We start from the raw sequence: 20,911 nt of genomic DNA, 5'->3' as shown, positions 1-20,911 counted from the left end.
CCCAGTGTAGGAGAACCAGCAAAGGCAGATAGAACAGAACTAATGGGTAGGTTTCCTTTACTCCCCCCTTAAGATCAGAACGAGCCCTCGCTTGGACTATTCGCTCTTCTTTGGCCAATGTGCATGCACCGTCGTACTCGGGTAAGAACGGAGTGTAACGTGTCGATTTGACGAGGGCAAGAACGTTGTAGCTGAAAGCGTCTCTTGTGTGTCTGCAGACGCAAAGGCTTTGCACGGCTAGCTAATGGCAGCTCGTCGGGCCTAGCCGTGGCCTTGCGTTGGTCCCTCGGCTCGAAAGCCGTCGCGGCTCAGTCTACGCTTCACTTCGACATTTTCACCTCAGAATATGACACACGCGTCTCCCAGCTCCACCCCCGACGGCTCGCTGAACGTAAGCCTGGTGGACCTTGTCCAATTTGGCCACGGTGCGTTTGGGTTTCAGCGAGTTGTTGCTGGCTAACCGTAGCTAGACAGCTGACGCTTGGCATGCTAACCCCCAGCTAGCCGAAGAGTGACCACCGCATCGGAGACGAGCCTGCTCGTGTTTTGTTGACACCGTCACTTCTTCCTCCGGTGCAGGTGGTGTACTGAACTGATCATTGTACTCCGAGGCAATTCCGAGAATCACAAACTTTGCAGATGATGTTCTAGGCAACACCTGGCTGGCTAATGCTAAATGGCTAAGTGAAAACCTTTTGGTCAGAATTGTTGGTCAACGAAATACATTTTGGCGTCGTTCACCTGCCGTCGGACAGTTGATCACTACAGCTACACTTCTCGTGTTTCATGCCAAACGTTAGATAGCCCGAGCCTCCCTTTGTCGTACCTAAAGTGAGCTTTGTACTGCGATGCTCGCCTCATCACTTGGCTTGCTGAGACTACTTGTCAGTATAATGAGCAACTCACTGACAACATTAAACTACTCAACGTCCATAAATGACGGCGCTTGCTTAACCTGGTCCACAGAGGCCCCACATAGGAAAAAGTGGTTAAGTTTCTAATGGCCCGTGACGAAAAGTGTCTGTAGAGAATTGCATCTTTAGGTAGGGCTGCAAATATTTAATATTTTAGTAATCGGGCATTGTGCAGAAAATACCATCAAATAACTAAATACATAGAAAATCAAAAGCAATAATGAATACACAATACAGGATAAGACAGTTCACTCAATAATGAATCACAAATTGTTTTCCTTATTTTTAAAGATAACCAATCATTTGTATTTAGTTCAAATCATTACTTTCAAACCGCCATAGCCAACCATGCTCACTGACTGTGACTATTATGTTTAAATGCTGTTTATCTCAGCTGCTTGCACTGCACAAAGTAATGTGAGTTTGTAGATAATTTTGTCAGCCGAGTTAGCGATAATTTGCTGAAAAGGACAAGAAACTGTTTGTTAAAATTTTGCATTATTATGACTAAATGACATCATGATACAGAAGGTTCACGGCTGTGCATTTATGGTCTTAACCAGCTGACTTGGAACAGTACTTATAATTTCATGAGATTTTAAGATTTTGCTGTGTTCAAACTAAAATTAGGACATGTAACTGTATATTGCTGCATATGAGGCATCAGTGCTACTTCATGTTTTATCCATTAGCCAAGGGTGGACCTCCTTCCTTGTTCGACTACACAGTATTATCTGCAAAAACTGCCCAACGGCTAACTTTTATCATGTTTTTTTAAATGTTGATCTTCCTCACTTCATAGCACCAATTTTCAACAAATTCCGTGCATCTTGTAACATTGTCACATTGTAGCCGTGGCCATTCTGGTCAACATCATAATAAACTAGTCACAAGTTTGACAGTAGTTCATTGAACGTTATGCTAGGAAGGTACATTCAAGTTTAACTCGCATAGACTTATGTTAACGATACCTTTCCTTAGGTCCTTCCTCCATTCAGGGTGTTTTTTGTGATGATGTTGAATATACATAGGCCATTTTATAACGATTAAATGTCATGTTAAAAGAAACCAGTGTGACACCTGAACTTTACAGCACAATTAAATAAACGGTTCCTTGAGGCGACGACCATTCCTTGCTCATTTGTATTTGACTCCCTGGTGATACCCCTTGGGCCAGCTATTATGGGCCATAATATTCCAATCTTTAAGAGTACAATTCAAAGAGTTGTTGAATGAGCGTATTTTCTCTGACATGATTTACAACAAAACCATTTTGATTGCGTTTTCTTCATTAAAAGTTCTAATTGAGATTTTGAATGTAGTGGTGCTTCCTCTGATCAACTGCTGCCACGCTTAGTGCTGCATTTCTTACAAGCACAAGACGCAACCCCCTTCTCCTCTTCTATAGTTGTATTGCTGGTTCTGCTGTCAGCCAGCTGCTCCAGTTATGAGTCAGCAGCACCAGCGGTTGCAGGGATGCTTTGTCACTCACAGACTCAAACAAGCAGCTTGGCATAGCAGGCTGACAACATTTTGTGCACATCGTTTGACCCCCCCCCCCCCCATTTGAAATCAATCGATTTAACATGTTACATTTTACACGTTGTCTAATTGGTGTACACTTGTTCGGCCCATACAGGAACCGTGGAAGTACCACTACCCAACTGCCTCTTGGAAGCAACATGTTGAACTCGCCCTGCTTGTTCATCTGACACAAAGGACAGATGGTACCCAAAACTTAAGGTGAAGGTGCGCGTGTGTGTGGGGGGGCCGTGTAGAGCGCACCCATTCCTGATCATCTTTCTCAGTGGGATGGCTCTGAACAACAAGAAGCAGTAATGATGGAGGTCTCTGTGGCAATCAACACTGCAACCATGAAGCAGCTAAAAGGGTAGGGTCAACCTACCTGACCATCGACCCCCCCCCCCCCCCTCCCAGCCCAGGCCACCTTCAAGAGTCCTCTACTGTAGCCACCCTGCTGACTATCGGAAGACAAAGATGGTGTGCGTTGCAGAGACTGTGGTGGATGTCTGACAGAAGTACCTCTGAGGTGTGAGCGCAAATCCAGTTGAGCAATGAATGGCGGAAAGGAGTTTGAGGCGGGTGATGAGAGGCAGGCCTTCGCTGTCCAAGTCCCCATTGGCTGGCAGCGCAAGAGGGAGCATGGCGGCATCCTATATGTCAGGTAGGAGCAGCGTATTCAAGAGGAAGTTGCCTTCTATGATCAACACTATGAATGTGGTATTCCAATGACAGTTTTTAATCCTTTATATATTTGAAGGAATATGAGTATACAAATCGGGATTTTTTTTTAAAAGTCTCGAACTTCAACTCGAACTGTCCTATTACAATGGCATCCAATAGTAAATAGTACTTTAGTTCTAGCCACTCATTTGTTGGATATGACCTCGTCCTGGCCTTGCTAAGCTTTCACAATGGAGACCATTTCATAATATTTGTAATCAGGGATGCTGTTTGTAGGCTGCACCCTCCGAAGGGCCCTTCGCACAAACGGGTGGTGAATTTGGACAGCCCTTCAGTTAATTCGAGCTCAGCCATGCGTGTATCCGCTGGGAATAGAAACGGAAATGCAGCGTCTGTCACTCACTTGTGAATCTTCATGAATGACCAATCAGCAGCCAGCGTCAGGCGGGGGGAGGGACTTCACTGCACGTACTGCCATGCTATTGGCGTTCAAAAACGAGTCCGCCAAGAAGAAGAGCGGAGCAACGTAAGCTACAAAAGTGTGTTTGAAAGCAGCCGTCGCTCATGGCCCATCTCCATGGAAACGAAGGCCACATTTGAAGGCTTGAGACGAAGGCCACGTGAATTTGAACAACGGCGTGCGGTCGAGGCACACTGGAAGTTATGTCATGTGACTGCCAAATTGGGCCTTTGGAGGACGCAGCTTTCGAGTAATTCAGCAAAACATAACGGATAGACTGCTAGCTAATGTCGGCTCTACAGCTCGCCAATCATTTCAATGTCAAAAGAACACCTTTGGACCATTAGTCCGAGCAACAAAAGACAATTTTATCCTGTCCTTCAATAATCATCTTAACTATGTCTGAATATCTACCATGTTTTTAAATAAACACATACCTGTTCAAATCTAAATACAGTTCCGTCTTCCGTCAAACAATTTACAACACATAACATCTTTTTTTTCAACTGACGACACGGATTCAAACTTTGTTGGTGGAGAAGGCCATCATTCAATCCATTTATCCTGGTTACTCAATCACGCTGCCTGCCAAATGGTATATAAGTGTTGTTTTTGTTTTCACTATCGGTGGGATCCGAAAGAGCTCCATCCGTCTTTTGTCACCTGGAAGTATGTGTGAACGACATGGGGAAACGGTCTAAACCGTGAAGATTTGGCAAATGTTAAACGTTACAAATATGGCAGTTAGATTTCGATCCACCGTCATCACTGTGGTTTGTCTTCTCAAATAAAATCCCCTAAATAGTTACTGGGTGCAACGCAGACCTAATGTCTAGATGGAGCGTCAAAAGCAGAGCCAGAAGGCAAGCTGTGTATTTAATTTAATTCCAGCTGACAATGTTTTCCTTTTTTTTCCCTCCTTGTGTTATTTTTTAAAAATGTAATGGAATGTATTCATTTCTACTGACAGACCAGACCACATCTATGTTTTCTTTCAATATTGTCAACAGTGAGTGACAAAACAAGGCATTGAGGTCAAGTTGTATGTACAGTAGCTCCAATTCTATACTAATGTTGTCCAGGAGACAAGCTCGTCTGGGTTCCTTTTAAAGACATGTAACTAGATGCTTTCGATCCACAGGTGGGAAGCCCTCTAAATCGCTTTTACAGAGATACCGCAGTGTATAAGTTTTCCACAATGAATGGCCTCCACTCTAGTAGACACTGTACTTCAATTAATCATTAGCTCCTAGGCTTTTCTATTCTTCTTTTCTTTTTCACTTTACTCCTCACAAAAAAAAAAACATGGGCTAGAAAAGAGAACTAATTTAGATAAGCAAAATATTAGACAGAGCAGCGATCTTGTACCAATTCGGTGGCCGCTCGGTGTGTATTCTAAAATATATTATTAGTGTCATTAATTATGGGGCGGGTTAACCCCCCACCCCAAAAAAATACTAGAAGGCTTTTGTGCAAATAAAGAAAGGCCTTATTCCCTTTCAGTAAGGTTATTCATTTTCCTTGTTAAATCCTGTATTCTGCATCCATGTTTTCTTTGGGGCAGTTGACTATTTGGAACTTGAAGTTCGAGTCATAATTCACTCAGCTGGCACTGATGGTGTAGAGTTGTGTCGCAGGCCTTCTGTCTTCTTGAACACACACTGTATGCTCATCACATTGAGCTAAACAGTTGGCCGGTGTCAGGTTTATTTTTAGCGTTTGAAAGAATCCTGTCTGCGTCTTTGACTATGGCCTAAAACTCTCACTATGCGCATGCATGTATTCGGTCATGGGTTTTTACATTGCGGATGAAAGGTTTAGGAAAAAAACCCACTGCCCAACTTGTTTGAGTTAAACTGTCTGATTGCTCTATTCAAAATTTCATATCCAAATATGCTCATGTAACACAAGATAGGGTGTTAATGCGAGTGGTCATTTTTATGCTTTTTTTTTTCTTGTAGTCTTGTAGGAAACTTTGATTGCAAACAATTTGAATGATTTTCTTAAACTTTCTGAACCAGCATCTTCAATGGTGTGTTGTGAATATGACTTATATTTTTTGTTTTTTTTTTCTGTGCGCAGTCCCAGTGGCTCGGTGCTCTCCAGTTTAGATCAGGTGAAGAACTACCTTCTAACAGATGGAACCTGCAAATGTGGTCTGGAATGCCCACTCATCCTCCACAAGGTACGGTAGTTCACTGCAACCTCTCATTTGACATTGTTAGAAACATGCAAATAGCTCCGGTGCATCCAGCATCTGAAAGCTAAGAGTGCATTCACACTTGCACTGTCCTGTCCAATTTAAACAGACCAGGGTTCTTTTTCCACGCTGGCCTGGACCTTTTATGCTGTTGTGAATCCACACAAACAAATTCAAACAGCTGGACCGACACCCACTTTTTGAGGTGGTTTCGACGCGCTGCCAAGCGGACTCCATGTGGTTGTTTGGTTTGACCCAAATAAAGGGTACAAACGACTTTTTGGACTCAACAAGCCACCGTAGTCCAGCATCCTGGGAATGCTTGCCCGTCATGAATGTTGATCATGCCTGATCCTCGGTCTCTTGTTTCGCCACGCCGCTGCGAGTATGTTGTTGGGTCAGAGCAAACGGAGCACACGCTCATGCGGGTTACTGTACGCATTCACTGACGCTGTTCCACAATTTTGAAACAGCGCTGCTAAAACTGCATTGAATGAGCTGCTCTTGACCCTCAAAATTATTTTACAGCTCAAATAACTGCCCAAATACGTATAGCAAAAATACAGCGTGTAGGAATGGCATGTTTTCCTTCATTTCAGGGTTTGTGCTTTACATGCCACCCTTGTCATTTCCATCCAATCGGAGCACAGATTGTGACACATATGGAAGTGTTTACGGAATATAGTTCACTTGCGAAATATAAATACATAGTGAATATGAAACGCACCAGACCAAAAAAATATGTCCTCCTTTGGTACGGACGAATTAAGTGGAAAAACAGTACTTTCCTGGTGTGACTGCATGTCATAACCACCAAAGTGTGTGTGCTGATAAATTTCTGGTACTCAAGTGAGAAAGGTGAAGAGTCTAATATACACAGTAAATTCAATTACAATTACGATTATTACACTCAATGACTACAAAATTGTCATTGTCAAAAAAACAAAAACAAAACGATAATGACAATTACAGTCAAACCTCGGGTTTCAACCATAATCCGTTCCAGAAGGCTGTTCGAAAACCGAATTGTTCGAAAACCGAAACCATGTTTCCCATTAGAATCAATGTAAAAAAATTTAATCCGTTTCAAGTCTAGAAAATAACTTTTTTAAAGCATTTTACACCATAAACTGTATACACGTGTAAATAAGAGAGCAGGTAACAACAAACTACAAACATTTTGTATGTTTTATTTTTACCAATTTTAACATAAACATTGACATTGTAACATAAAAATTGAACATCTCTCTGTCTCTGTCTCTCTCTCTGTCTCTCTCTCTCATCATGACAATTGTAGATTGCATTCTTTTACACCTTGAATTTAAACCCTAAAGTAGTGGCTGTAACTATGGATCTCTGTCTGCAACCCTACACTACGGTACGAGGTAACATCCCTCCATCCATTTTCTGAACCGCTTTATCCACACAAGTCCAGTCTCGTCCATATTAAAAGTTTTCTGGGGAAGACATCCCTCGGCCTTGATGAGATTTTCAAACTCAACTTTTCGGCAGCTTCCTTGTCGGAACTGGCTGACAAATCAGCCACTCCCCATGACAAATCACTTCTTTTCCTCAACTTTTCGAACCATCCTCTGCTTGCTTTAAAATCAAACTCTTCAGGAGCAATGCTAGGATCCTATCTATCTGTCTATCTGTCTGTCTGTCTCTGTCTGTCTGTCTCTGTCTTTCTTTCTTTCTTTCTTTCTTTCTTTCTTTCTTTCTCTCTCTCTTTCTTTCTCTCTTTCTCCATACAATTGTCTTGTTTTGCCACAAATCGTTTCTTGGCTAAGACTGTACCCTGCTAGCTGTTTCTCATTTATGAAAATAAGCAAACGTTTCTCCACTTCCTCTAATATTTGTGGCCTTTGTTCACTAAACACATGAGATCCTTCAGCCACATCACTGACTGATTGACATGCTGCTGATTTCGGCATGCCGAACTCCTGAGCCAACAGAGACACACGCACACCTGATTCATATTTTACTGTCAAATCTTTCTTAAATTCAATAGTTTTGTGCACCATTTTCTCCTTTTCTCAGCAGCTTTACTACTTCCACTTGCTTTCTTTGGTGCCATGCAGAAATAACAGTCCAATTTGCGTCGATCTCAACAAACACGTCTGCTTTTTTAAAAATCTTTATTGAGCACGTCTGCTCACAATGGACGCACAATGGATGCTCTTTTTTTTTTTTTTTTTAATTTTTGAACACATTTGCTCACAATGGACACTCTTTTTTTAAATTTTTGAACACATCTGCTCACAATGGACGCTCTTTCTTTTTAAAAAAAAATCTTTATTGAACACGTATGCTCACAACAGAGGCGTCACTTCTTCGTCAATCCGAGGAAGCGTCACTTCCTCGTGTAAGGAAGTCGAGAGAAGTCGAGTGGTGCATTCAAGGTGCATTCGAGTGGTGCTCAGTTTGGTCGAGAACCGAATTTCGGTCGTAATCCGAGGCATAAAAAAAAACTCGATATTTTTGGTCGAAAACCGATTTGGTCGAGAGCAGAGACGTTCGAAAACCAAGGTGTGACTGTATTTCAATTGCTACCAAAATAATTGTGATTGATGATTTTTTCATAATCGAGCAGCAGGTATCACAGTGATCCATTTTGCATCTTTGCTAAAATCATCCCTTTTGCACCACACCTGTCATGGAAGCCTTTCTGGTTTCTGCCAATAATTTGTTTTTTTGTTGTGAAATATCTGTCATTGTAAAATATATTAATTGATTGAATTGATCCCCCGAGTCACCATTCTTATTTCTCAGGTGTTCAACTTTGACCCGGGAGCAATGGTCAAGCAGAGGACAGCAGAGGATGTGAAATCAGACGAGGATGTCACCAAACTTTGCATTCACAAGAGGAAGCTGCTGGCTGTGACTACGCTGCACAAGAGTATGGAGAGTCATCCTCCCCTCACTCTAACAAGTCCTGTTGGAGGTACACCGAGAACTTGGAAGTATAACATGTTTGTTATGAGAGAAGAGACACAACCAGCTTCTTGGAGGTTCTCTCAGTAATTGACAAAAAGTCTAAACATCTGATATCAGTCACTTTGTCTATTTTGTGTCATGAAGTCAGCATCAAATCCAATTGAATGTGCTTTTTTTTCCTTCTTTCTTTCTTGGCTTCAAGGTACATCGTCTGTGGTTGTGTCGCATTCCGCAAATCATCGAGCAATAAGGACGATAGCCCAAGATGTTCTGCCCACTGCTGCCAGCTCAGACTGCAAGAATCCTTACAAGATGGCGATGGCAGCTGGCCACCAGCAGCAGATGTTTCCACCTCAGGAGATCGGTGGAGGCCAGCAGCCAGAGCTCTGCGTTGGGTATTCCAGGCCACAGAGGTTGCCCAGCAGTGATCCTGGCCCCAAATCCCCTTACCGGGTTGGCTATGGAGGAATGTTGAGCCCACCCATCTCGAGCACGAAACATTGTGGAGATGGCTCACAGTCACCTTGTACAGACACTCTGGCTAACCCAGAGGGCTTTCAAAGAACCAATCCTTGTGCATTTACATGTGCTGGCAGTCCCAGCTCGGCTTCCATCCATGGCAACTCCAGAATGCCTCTGTCTCCACCTAGCATGATACTCCACGGCTCTCCTGCAAGCCAAGCAGCCTGTGCCATGACGAGAAGGACGAGCACACCACTCTCACCCATAGCCACTGCCAAAAGCCCCGTCATGAACAATATTCCACGTGTAAACTTCCCCTATGGTATGGAAATACCCGGCGGAGCCTTCCATCATAAAGCGCAGCCTCCTGTGCACCCCGCACCACCACCTCCTCCTTCTGTGCCACCCTCATGTGTCCTTCAAAAAAGACAGCTGATATCTGAAAAAGACCCCCTGGGTATCCTGGACCCTATCCCGAGCAAGCCTATGAGTCAGCCCCCAGCCAACACCCCAAACTTCCAGCCTAACATCCACACTCAGGTATCAATGATGAATGTAAACATACCCCCTCCTGCCATCGTCCCCTTGCCAAGTAACTTACCTTTGCCCACGGTAAAGCCTGGGCCCGTGGGCCACAGTGGCCAAGTTCCAAGGACTCAACAGAGTGGTCCAGCTTCCTCCATGTCGCCATCCCCGGTCACCTCCCCAGCTCACATGACAGGTTCCGCCCTTGGACGAGTGGAAGCTTCACCCCATCGCTCACGCTCTTCTTCAACCTCTTCTGACCATGGGAACTTTGCAATGCCATCAGGGCATCAGGCTCCATGTGGCAACTTGAAGGTCCCCCCTCGGTCCCCCAGGTCGGCCATGGGCTCTCCCAGGCCGGCAATGTCCTCCAGCCCCTCCACCAACAAAACTGACTCAATCCACCAGTTCAGAGATCCTCAGCTGCTTTCGTCAGTTGGCACACTTCAGCACAACCACGCCACATACTCGCCCACCTCCTCCTCCTCCTCTTCTTCCTCTTTGCCCACACCCAGCGCTTCCCAGAGGGGCCAGACAGGACTGCTGAGGATGCCTCTAAATCAGATTCTCAACCAACAGAATGCTGCCTCCTTCCCAGCCAGCAGTCTCCTGTCGGCAGCAGCCAAAGCACAGCTAGCACATCAAAACAAACACAGCACTACTGGTGCGGCTGCTGCTGCTGCTGGTCTAGCAAACGGAGGGGGCGGCGGCCACCCTGGATCAATGAGCGGTCACCCCAGCATGGAAAGACAAAGCACTTTAAACTCTATGCTCCCGCCAAACTTCACCATGCTGCTCAACTGCCCCGAGGGTCAAAGCGGCCGAGCAGCTCTGCGAGACAAACTGATGGCTCAGCAGAGGGACCCCGTACGCAAACGAAAGCAATCATCAGGTAGCACATCTGTCAACCACGACGGCAACAACAGCAACACCAACAACATGGTCTATAACGTGTTGAACAAACCGAGCATGGGAGGACCGCAAATGGCAGCTCCCAGTGCAGAGCAGATGCGAAAGGTCAGCCGTCTTGGAAACCTGCCACCAAACACCTCCATGGCCCAACTCCTCCAGTCAATGAGCAGCCAGAGCTCCCACAACATCAGCGGCAACAGCCACCACCTAGCCCCAACCCGTCTCAGCCCAGGACCTTCTCCTCAAGGAGGTACTCAGCTCCACTACAATGACTCCACATCTAAGGTTCCTGGCGACCCCCAGCAGAACCTCATGAGCCAACAGAGACTGAGGGTCCAAGTCGATGGCATGCAGCGTTGTCCAAACATGGACACTGCAGGAGGTCACTTGGGCTCGCGGCCAGGCCAGTTCCCTGACATGATGGCCCAAATGAAGTCTTCTACCTTGAATAACTGCGCTCCTCGGGGTCCCACTAGTGGACTTGTTGGCCCCGATGGCATGCCCCTCGGACATCCACATACTAATCCCCCACCACTATCTCATTCTGGGCCTCACCCCTCGCAGCACAACCTCCATCATAGTGTAGGGCAGACGAACATGGTGGTCATGCCAGGTGGAGATGGAAGTTGTATGAAGAACAAGTCTGACACAGGTGAGAAGCGGCAATTAGAAGCTTTAGTATCTCATCACAAAACAGCTGTATTTGGGTCTTGGCTTGGTTAAGTAACAATTTAAGTGCCTTTCCGGCACCAAGAACAGTAAAAACGTACGATTTCAGATTTAACGTTCCTCATTGTTTCACAAGTCCCCTCTCTCCTTTGCATGGTAATTTGCCAGTGGCGTGAATGTGTTTTGTCAGTTTGTGAGCCAATTCAAACCAAAAGATTTTGCTGTGTCATTCAGCCTCTGCCAGTAATTTTGAGTTAATGAGTAGGTCCTACATCAGTGGGGGCTAATTCTCAGTCAGTCAGTGTTTATCTCTTGGTTATTATTTGTTCGCTTGTTGTTGACCAGCAGTCAATGATGTAAAAAGATGGAAATATCAGATGCATCATACTTTATGAAAAATGGCCCAGATTGGCCGCCCCATAGAGCTTCTCCTAGCTGGTCGCTATAGCAACGATAGACCCTGAAATGGGAGCAATGAAATGGGATATGTGTGATTGAATGATGAAGTGTGCACAACTCTGACAACTTGTGCATGTGCTTCTCTGTATTAAACGTGTACATTTGTTTTGACAGTTATGATTTTTTTTCGGCCCACTGCAGAACTAGACAAGTGAATGTACTCATTGTGCATCTTCTGCTTGTCCTTATATGATTTATGTTGGAGGTGGTATAATCTGAGCTTTACTACCGGACGCCTTTTCTCAAATTTTTAGTATAGTAATTGAAATTCATGTGGCCCTTTTGGGTTCAGGATATAGTGTAGTTTGTTACATTTGGAGTGGCGTGTTAAAGGCGTATGAGAGGTGCATTGCAGAAAGTCAACATCTGTATCATATTAATACACTGATGAATTGATGCTTTAAACATTATTACATCTAGCACACTTTATATATTGAAAGTTAAAGCTGTTTAATTCATTAACCAACAAAATTTAACAAACAACACAGTTATTTTCCTGCATGATAACAAACTCCCCAAACAAGATTAAAAAAAAAATAGGAGTTGACCCCCCCCCCCCAATTGTATGTATGTATGTATATATGTGTGTGTGTGTGTGTGTGTGTGTGTGTGTGTGTGTGTGTGTGTGTGTGTGTGTGTGTGTGTGTGTGTGTGTGTGTGTGTGTGTGTGTGTGTGTTATATATATATATATATGGGGACTCTGGTTAATTAAGTGCTTTCACCAAATGGCATATATAACAGTATATCTGCTGCAGCCAGTTCTGGTGACTTTTGATGCCGCTGTTTAAGAGCACTGAAAGCTCTTTGAAAATGTCTTTTTGCATTAGCTTCTGTAGCCATCTGTGTCTAAGTCATAAACAAATACCCAAAGAACTGGGGGGTTTACAATTAACATTGTAAACCCCCAGCCACAGACACCCTGCCATCTAGCTGACCAGCCCACATCCCCCAGCAGGCTAAAATCACACTGGCTGCCCCCCCCCCCCCCGACCCCCCTCCCCTCACTCCCCTCCCTACTCCCAACAATCCACCCAGCAAACTCCCCCGACAAGCTTTCTGGCAGCGGACAGCACCACCAATCATCACTCGGTTCCCATGGTAACATCCCCCGGCAACAGCCGTCACTATTTCATAGCAGTAGTGGAGGAAGGGGGAAGGGGGTCAGTTGTGTCGTTGCTCTTTGCATCGGCAAGGAAGAAAAGAAGAGGGAGGAAAAATTAACACACACAGCTGCCCTTCAGCTACACAGTATCACACCAGCTGCTCTCGCCACCACACGCACACGCACGCGCACACGGGCTTGTCTGCTCTGGCTTTGTCTGCATAACACTGCTGCTCCGTTGGCTTAATATATAAATGCTTGATGCATCCCCCCTAGCTTACGAGTTGTACTGCACATATGCGATACTGGAATGGACACTTTGCCACCACTGACTTGTTGTGAAATAATTCAAATAGGATTAGTTTACTCTATTAGTATGCAAACACAGACACACAGTGCAGAAAGATGTGTGTCTTTGCCCCCAAAAGATGTGATTTAGTGCAGTTAATGTTAGATATCACAAAGTTTATATGGGCAACTTTCATCTTAAAACAGGGCTTTTCTGTTCTTCAACCAGATTTTCTCACGGGGCGTTTGCCACTAGTCTACGTCCTGTAGACTGGGTATATAGCCCTGTCTCATATTTAGTGTGCAGCAAGCATCAGCTCAAATTCAGCATTTTATTTAAAACAAAAATCACTTTAGTCACCTAACCAGCGTTTAGTTTAAAAAATGCTTACATTTATAACCATCAATGTGTTGTTTTCTAACTAAGACAAAATTTGATGAAGCACACACGGTCCATTTATAGTCCGAATTCGAAAATGGATGGGTCATTTTCTAATTCGCTTATCCTCAAAAGAGACGCGGGCGCGCCGGAGCCTATCCCAGGTACACCCTGAACTGGTTGCCAGCCAATCGCCGAGCTCACACAGACAAACAGTCCGCACTGACGCCCACACCTGCGGACAAATTTGTGTTCCATCAACCTGCCGTGCGTGTTTTTGGGATGTGGGAGGAAACCGGAGTACCCGGAGAAAACCCACACAGGCATGGGGAGAACATGCAAACTCCACACGGGAAGGCCAAAGCCGGAATCGAACCCCGCACCTCTGCACTATGAAGCCCACGTACGAACCGGTCAACTACCGTGCCGGTGTATTTACTGTAAATGTAAAAATTAAACACAGGAACCTTTCAGTGAGTCTGCTACACTCCAACTGTAGGGAAAGTTTAGGGTGCACACTGCACACCCCTACATTAAATCTGTGCACAGATGTGGCTCAAGTTATCTAGAAAATTGAACATTGCTTGTGAGACTTTGTGATCACTTGGAAGTCTGATTTCAGTTGAAAAAACAATTAGCTTTTGCTGAAAACATCTCATACACAACTGTGCAACTGGAATTTTGGTGTTGTTGTCGCTAAAAATGCATCCATGCTTTTTGTGCTTTCCATCACAAGTATTTCAGAGACTCTTCCCCACCCCATGTCGTTATGCGCAAGGGAAGATGCTCAGCTGACGCAGCAGCAAGTAGTTTGGGGAAGACATTTTGAAGCCTTGCTGTTGAGCTGATAGTTATTTGTAACCATGATAGTCCGTGGCATTTTTCAATTCACCACTTAATTGTGCACATACAACACCTTTGAATGAGTTTGTGGACAGATTGGATTTTCGCTGCATAAGCAGACATCCTTTTATCCAGGGAACTCCATCGGTAACGAGCATGTTGACACACTCCTTGGCCAGTCTGGTGTCTTTATAAACAACAAACCCAAAAGTTGGGATGTTGTGTTAAACACGAATAAAAACACAAAACTGTGTATTTGGCCTTGTACTAGATGCCATCAACACAACTAGAAAGTTGAGTGATACCACTTTTATCTGTTGATATATCCATAGTCAGGGATGTAAATTCATCTTTACTCAATCCAGCAAAGTCTAGTGAAGTGTCACAAAAATTGGGGATGTGCAATTTAGCGCTGATTAACCAATGTAGTTCGTAACGTTTATGATTTGATCTTTTCGTGCGACTGCCATTGCTTTGTCTGCATGTTGTGTCGGGCGCATCTAATCTGAAACCACCGGTGTGGCCTTTCCTCTCCATGTCTGATGTTACTCTGCAGGAAGCGGCCTGCAGCCTCACATCAACACTGGCAGAGGACGACTTTACAAGCAGGAGGTCATGCAGCGGGGCGGGGCCTCCCTTCCCACCTACCAGGTTCAGCAGCACTTCTCTGACAACCCACCTTACGCCGACGGCAGCAATGCTAACGTCGACTCCATGGTTTTCCTCTACCAGAATTACCAGGTGGGATGAATGGATTGCATTTGAGGTCTGCGCCAGCTCCAGAAGATTCCATGATCAATTCTGTTCTGTGATTTATAGCAGGGGATGATGCCACACCCCCAGTTTAGCGAGGGGCAGCCACACCCGGGTGATGGCTTACGAGCTGGAACCCCCGGTTCTGACAGGGCCCCTGGCAGAGCCTCGGAATCTGTGGATGCCATCTACAGGGCCGTGGTGGGCGCCGCCAGTAAGGGGATGCAAGTAACCATCACCACAACAGTAAGTGGGACCACACAGGCAAGCCCCGTGCCTGCCGTCAGCGCCATGAGTGCCTTCACTGCCTCCATTGGGGAGCCTGTCAACCTCCCCCAGGTGGTCAGTGCGGTTGTGCACGGGGAAGGGGAGGTTTTACCACAGCAAGCCAGAACCCGGCAGGTGAGGCCAACGGAAAGTCAAAAGAACGCGGATGCAGGAAAGAGCACTCCAGAGGCCAACGACTACTTCCGCTCACCTGGCCGTGGGACTCCGAGAGGACAGCGGGACGGGGAAATTCATCACGGCGGCGGCTTCGATGCACATGGCAATAGCGGTGTCTGGGGTGGGGAGGAGTTCCTGGAGTGCTCCACCCAGGTTAGGAGTAGCCCCTGCATGGAGCGGCCCACCCCACCCTGCTCCACCAATGGCTCCGGTGACCACAGTGTGGCCTTGGCTCACGGCAAGACCTTTCTTGACGATAGCTACCGCTTCAACAACTGCAGCCGGACACCCTCGAACTACAAGGAGCGTCTCGAGCAGGCCGTGGAACGTTGCGCTCACATTAATGGCACTACCCCGCTCTTCAACAGCCGGGGTTATGGAGAAGCGCTCGGACCCCCTCGGCAGGAACTAACAGCTGATGACCAGTCTCCCAGCTCGTCTACGAGCCTCGAAGGACCTCTAGCCAGCGCCAAAGACTACAGCCACTACAACGGCCACTTCAACGGGATGGCGCCCAGCCCCTCGGATACCAAGAGTCTGAGCAGCGAGGAAGACCTGCGGCAGCCGGACTCTCCTTCCTCAGAGCTGCTTCACTACCGTTCCAGGACCTTCAACATGGGAGAGCTGGTGTGGGGCCAGCTGAAGGGCTTCCCCTCTTGGCCGGCCAAGCTGGCCGGGGATGAACAGTTGCACAGTGCCGCCATGCAACTGCGAGATCAGGCCCAGGTGAGACACCTGCCCAGTGGCAGCAAAGTGACTCTTGCTCCTTTCGCATTCAAACAAATACGGGTCTAGCAATTCAGTGCTTTTTGCTTGACTTATTTCAATGTTCAACAAAGTAAGAACTCGCAGACCGGACACGAGGTGGCAACACGAGCCAATGTGCTTACGTTGAAACAAAAGCTCTTCAGCTAGTCAACACGTACAAAAAGAGCCACGCAAAAGTGAAACAGTGGCCTCAGGTTTGGTGTACAGTATTATGAAGAAAGAAAGGTTTTTGACTGTCAAGCTGGCAAATGAGCTGTTCCACAGACTTCATCTTCTTTATATATACAGTGGATATGAAAAGTATACACACCACTGCTGAAAGGCCAGGTTTTTGTGATGTAAAAAAAAAAAAAAAGTAGACCTAGATGAAAAGAAAATAATTTCAAAACCCTTTCCACATTTAATGTAAACCATATTGTGATTATCAGTTGGACAGTAAAACTGGAAATAACCCGGTTGCATAATTATAAATGTCCTCAGACAAATTGTTTGTTGCAGTACCTTCATCTTTCATTCAATCGTTTGGTCTTTTTGTGCAGCAGCCCCATCACGGTGACAAAAAAAGAAAATCTGAATTTTAGGATGGTCATCGTCATGGCTGAACAAAGAAATTCATCTTCAGCGCCATAGTAGAAGTCTGAACTGTTCATAATGACCTCCGACTAAAGTCCCACTTCCAGCTGAAGAAAAGCAGCCCAAACATTCATAGCGTAGGAATTATTGCCATAAAGATTCATTGTGGACCATGCCGCATATCCCCACTTGCATTAGGGAGATTTCAAGTTTTCTTCTGTTTTTTTCTTCCATAATATTAGCTGGGCTTGGATGGAGTTTATTCGTAAAAGAAGGCTCCTTTTTCTCTTGCTACCCGACCCCATAGCCGAGAGATATGAAGGCGATGGGAGGTAATTGTCACATGCACTAAACAGCCAGGCCAAGTACATGCCATAAATTCCTGCTGTTGGCCTCTTAGCAGCGGTTTGCTTTCCATTTTTTCCCCCTTTTGTTATGACTCCATGTAAGAGGGATCTCCGTTCCTTTGTGATATATTTTCTCCTCTTTATGACTGTCTTCACTGTTCCATAGTATATTTAATGTTTCAGAAATGATTTTGTACCCCCCACCTACTAGAACGTCTGAACTTGATTTGGGCCGAATTCAAGGCTCTTTAAATAGCGGAAGGTGTGCTGGCTTACAGATCAAAATGATTTTGAATGTAACTTGTAAATTCTGAACACGGCCGCATTCCCAGTAAATAGAGGCTGTGCAAAAGGTCACTCGTGCAATTCAGATCCTGTCAATTGTGGCTGTGAATCATTTTTAGGAGGTGTCTGTTATTCTGAATGTCTCGTATTACTTTTGAAGCTGATTTGGTTGGTTCCGGGAATTCATCGATAGGAACAACTGTAGGACAAACGATGACGTTTCCTCTTGTGTACACCCAGGTTGAGCCCGAGAAGCTGAAAACGTTAACGCACGACTTGGAGGCGCTTGACCGGGCTGCCAAAAGAGGCTTGAAGTAAGGCAGCGTTGTTGTCGCCTCTCGCAACCACACAACATCCATCGAACAAGTCTAAGCAGAACGTCAATGACGTCGTTCATCAATGTTTGTTCACCAGGCCGGGGAAACTGAATAATCATTTGGAAGCTGCTATCCACGAGGCCATGAGCGAGCTGGACAAAATGTCAGGCACGGTGAGTCCAGCGGTCAAGCCGTGATTGTTGTTTTTGGGGAGGTCCGGTGTTGCTCGTCACATTCATTCTTGCGCTCACCGCTGCCAGATCCCGTCAAGAGATCGTCAAGTGAAGATGCCCAAGCCCAAGCGGAGGAAGATCTCCAGATAGCAATGAATGTGTCATCATCCTCCTCCTCGCTGCCGTCTGAGCTGTCCCAGGTGCTACACATTGACGCCGCGTGCTGCCTCGCTGTGCCGCGACGTCATCAATAGACTTGACTTGCTGACTTTTGAGGTGCTGGAACGTCCGATCGCCATTTTTACTGTTGTAAAAAAGAAAGAAACGGAACGAACCCGTCAAAAAGGTTGCAATTTGTCTACAGCTTACTGAAGTAACTATTTTTTCTAGTATAAGACATTAAAAAGACAAAAAAACAAAAGCTATGAGCATTACCTTACATATTTAAGACAAATAGACAGTCCAAATATTTCTGATACATTTTCATGATGTAAATAGGCAATCCTGAAATGTCATATTATTAAGAAATGTATGTAAATATTGTAAGATGTAATGTACGAGCGTACCTAATGCACATTTTATTTTTTGTTGTACAAAAACAAAGCAGAAGTGTACCAATGTCTTGGTTTCTATTCAGACGTGCGTTTGCACCGGAACGCACGCGCGCGACAATTACACAAACGGCTTTTATATGACAAGCACTACGACCGCTGCTCTGAGTTTGTTTTTGTACATCGGCCGTGGACAAAGTTCTGTTACTTCATACCAGAAAGTGTTCATGAAAAAAAAAACTACAGAATGAACTTTACCAGCAGAAAGTGTTCAGCCTTTCGCAAGCGCGAATGTTGCAAAATCTACTTCTCAAAGCAGAATCATCATGATCATAATGGATCCTCATTGTGACCTTTCTTGCACTTGCGAAGTTTCATGACTTGAAAATTGGGGAATTTGCTTTGATGTTTGCAGTCATAATGATTTTCTCCACTACAAATTGCTTTTATACTTTTTTAAAAAAAATTTTGCGTGAATTGTTCCGTGTTGTCCAAACACTTGTCATTGGTTTTCCCCGACGTTAACGATGATCAAAATTAACACTCGAGGGGTGAGAGATTCTCACATTTTGGGGCCTTGTATTGAGTTTTCTTCAGTTGGCTGGTTGTAAATTATTCCTGTACAGTTCTTCATATTTATTTTAAGATTTACAAATACCCTAGATGGCAATAACACTACCAAGAGTTAAAAACTCAAGCCTTATATGTGTATATGTATGTTTTGTTTTAACAGAAGACTAGATCACGTATTCATTCATGAGGTCCCATGTTTTATTTAAGAAGTGAGCTTAACAGAAGACACTTTGTCACCAAGGCTGCTTGTTTTTGTTCCATTATGTTTTTATTTATGAAAATGCTTATGTGAGAGAGAAGGAGGATGCTGTCTATGTTGATAATAAATGTCGTTTTACACCACTTCGAGCTTCAAGTAGACGTCGTGGCTCGTTCGGTCACATTATGGCCGATAAGCTATAATCACCGCAGAATGAAATAAGTGCAATAAACCAATGAGAGGAAATCAAAAGTTCGCCTCCAGCAATGCCACCGTCTTTGCTCCTTAAGACGCTCCCCAAAAGTCATCGATGGTGTCCTTTTCGATGCATTCGAGAATGCCGTTTTGCTGGTACTGCCTCGGTGTCAGAGCTCTGAAAAGACCAGCGTTACTTGACCATTACTGTTCAAGGTCGTGTACTTGTATGCTTCCACACTAGGACTTCCACATCCAAAACACATCTCGAACAAAAAGTGCAGAGGAGCCTCGAGGTCCGACTGAATGAGAACTGTACCGCATGAGACATCGTGTGCAATGTGGAAGGCGCGTGGCTAAATCTAAACCTGAAGTCAACACCCGGAAGTCTGCAAAGTGTCCACCTTAACACGGCGCGATCGAGGTGGAGGAAATCATCCGTCTGTTTTGGTGAACACAAAACTCTTTGGGTAAAGTTCATTCTGTCTCCCGTGTGTGTTGACATGCAGGAGCCTTTCATGTGCTCTAGTTCAAAGTTCCCGAGTGTGCAGGTGCGTGTCGATCACTATTTGTCCTTCCTTTTACTTTGAGTCATCCTTTTCCAACCTCTTAACTCAGTATTTTATTTTTCAACCTGTGAGTATATATTGCCTCACTAATATATACTTTACAGACAAGGTTTGTGTGAAGTATGATGTGCACTTGATTGCTCCGGGGGGGGTTCTGCATTTATGTGGCCTAGATATTCAGTATAGTTTGTCAAGAGTCCATTATTTTGATATTGTTTGGACTTTTTTAACGGTTTGATGTACGCAGCATTTTTGTAAATATTGGGACGCATTACAAATCATGCAGTGATGTAACATTTGGAACAATGTTGCACAGATGTCTTAAGATATTAAAAAGGTCACTCTTACTTGAAGAACCTGCTTTATTTTTTTCCCTTTCTGGACTGCACTTGGAGGGTCTCGAGTAATCCTTCCAGTATTGAATTGCAAGGCTTGAAAGTAAGCCTCCGGGGGAACGTCTCTGTGTGGAATTGGGTTGCTTTTCTTCAACTTCCTCCCAAGTGCTGCAGAAAAGAGACGAAGTTTTGCAAACGGAACATGTACGCTGTTCAGTACCAGGTAGCATCTGTTTTTCGACTACACCCTCTTGTGTTCGAATGTTGGAATGACCGCTGCTGTCTTTGAAGACATGTTGCCAAGGTGAGTTTAGAAATACTGTACATGAAGCGCAGTGTATTTCAGCAGAAATAATTCAGAATATAAATATTTGAAGTGGAGATACGATCTTAGATTACTTTGGAGAAATATACTCTGTTAGGTTTGAATTTAAGAAGTGGATGCAGGCTTCCTCTGCTGGCTGGAGAAAGAC

General features: G+C 44.9%; 1 protein-coding gene across 2 annotated transcripts; it reads left to right on the top strand.

Annotated features, from left to right (window-relative positions):
• mbd5 (methyl-CpG binding domain protein 5) lies at positions 1-20,450 on the top strand. Of its 2 annotated transcripts, none has more exons than XM_086126110.1 (10): positions 1-141; positions 2,554-3,099; positions 5,662-5,764; positions 8,552-8,723; positions 8,919-11,267; positions 14,913-15,097; positions 15,179-16,279; positions 17,767-17,840; positions 17,941-18,016; positions 18,104-20,450. In XM_086126110.1, the coding sequence occupies exons 2-10, from the start codon at positions 2,990-2,992 to the stop codon at positions 18,164-18,166; spliced, it is 4,233 nt and encodes a 1,410-aa protein (XP_085982236.1). In that variant the 5' UTR covers positions 1-141; positions 2,554-2,989; the 3' UTR covers positions 18,167-20,450. The 2 variants fall into 2 exon arrangements, with proteins under 2 accessions (XP_085982236.1, XP_085982159.1); XM_086126033.1 differs by having other exon boundaries at positions 15,176-16,279.
• Positions 20,451-20,911: the final 461 nt, after the last annotated feature.

The sequence above is a fragment of the Hippocampus guttulatus genome, chromosome 1 (genome assembly GCF_054856545.1).
Source record: "Hippocampus guttulatus isolate MCC_2025c chromosome 1, RoL_Hgut_1.0, whole genome shotgun sequence".
NCBI lineage: Eukaryota > Metazoa > Chordata > Actinopteri > Syngnathiformes > Syngnathidae > Hippocampus > Hippocampus guttulatus.
The sequence above is the reverse complement of the archived record's forward strand: the minus strand, read 5'-3'. Positions and strand labels throughout refer to the sequence as shown.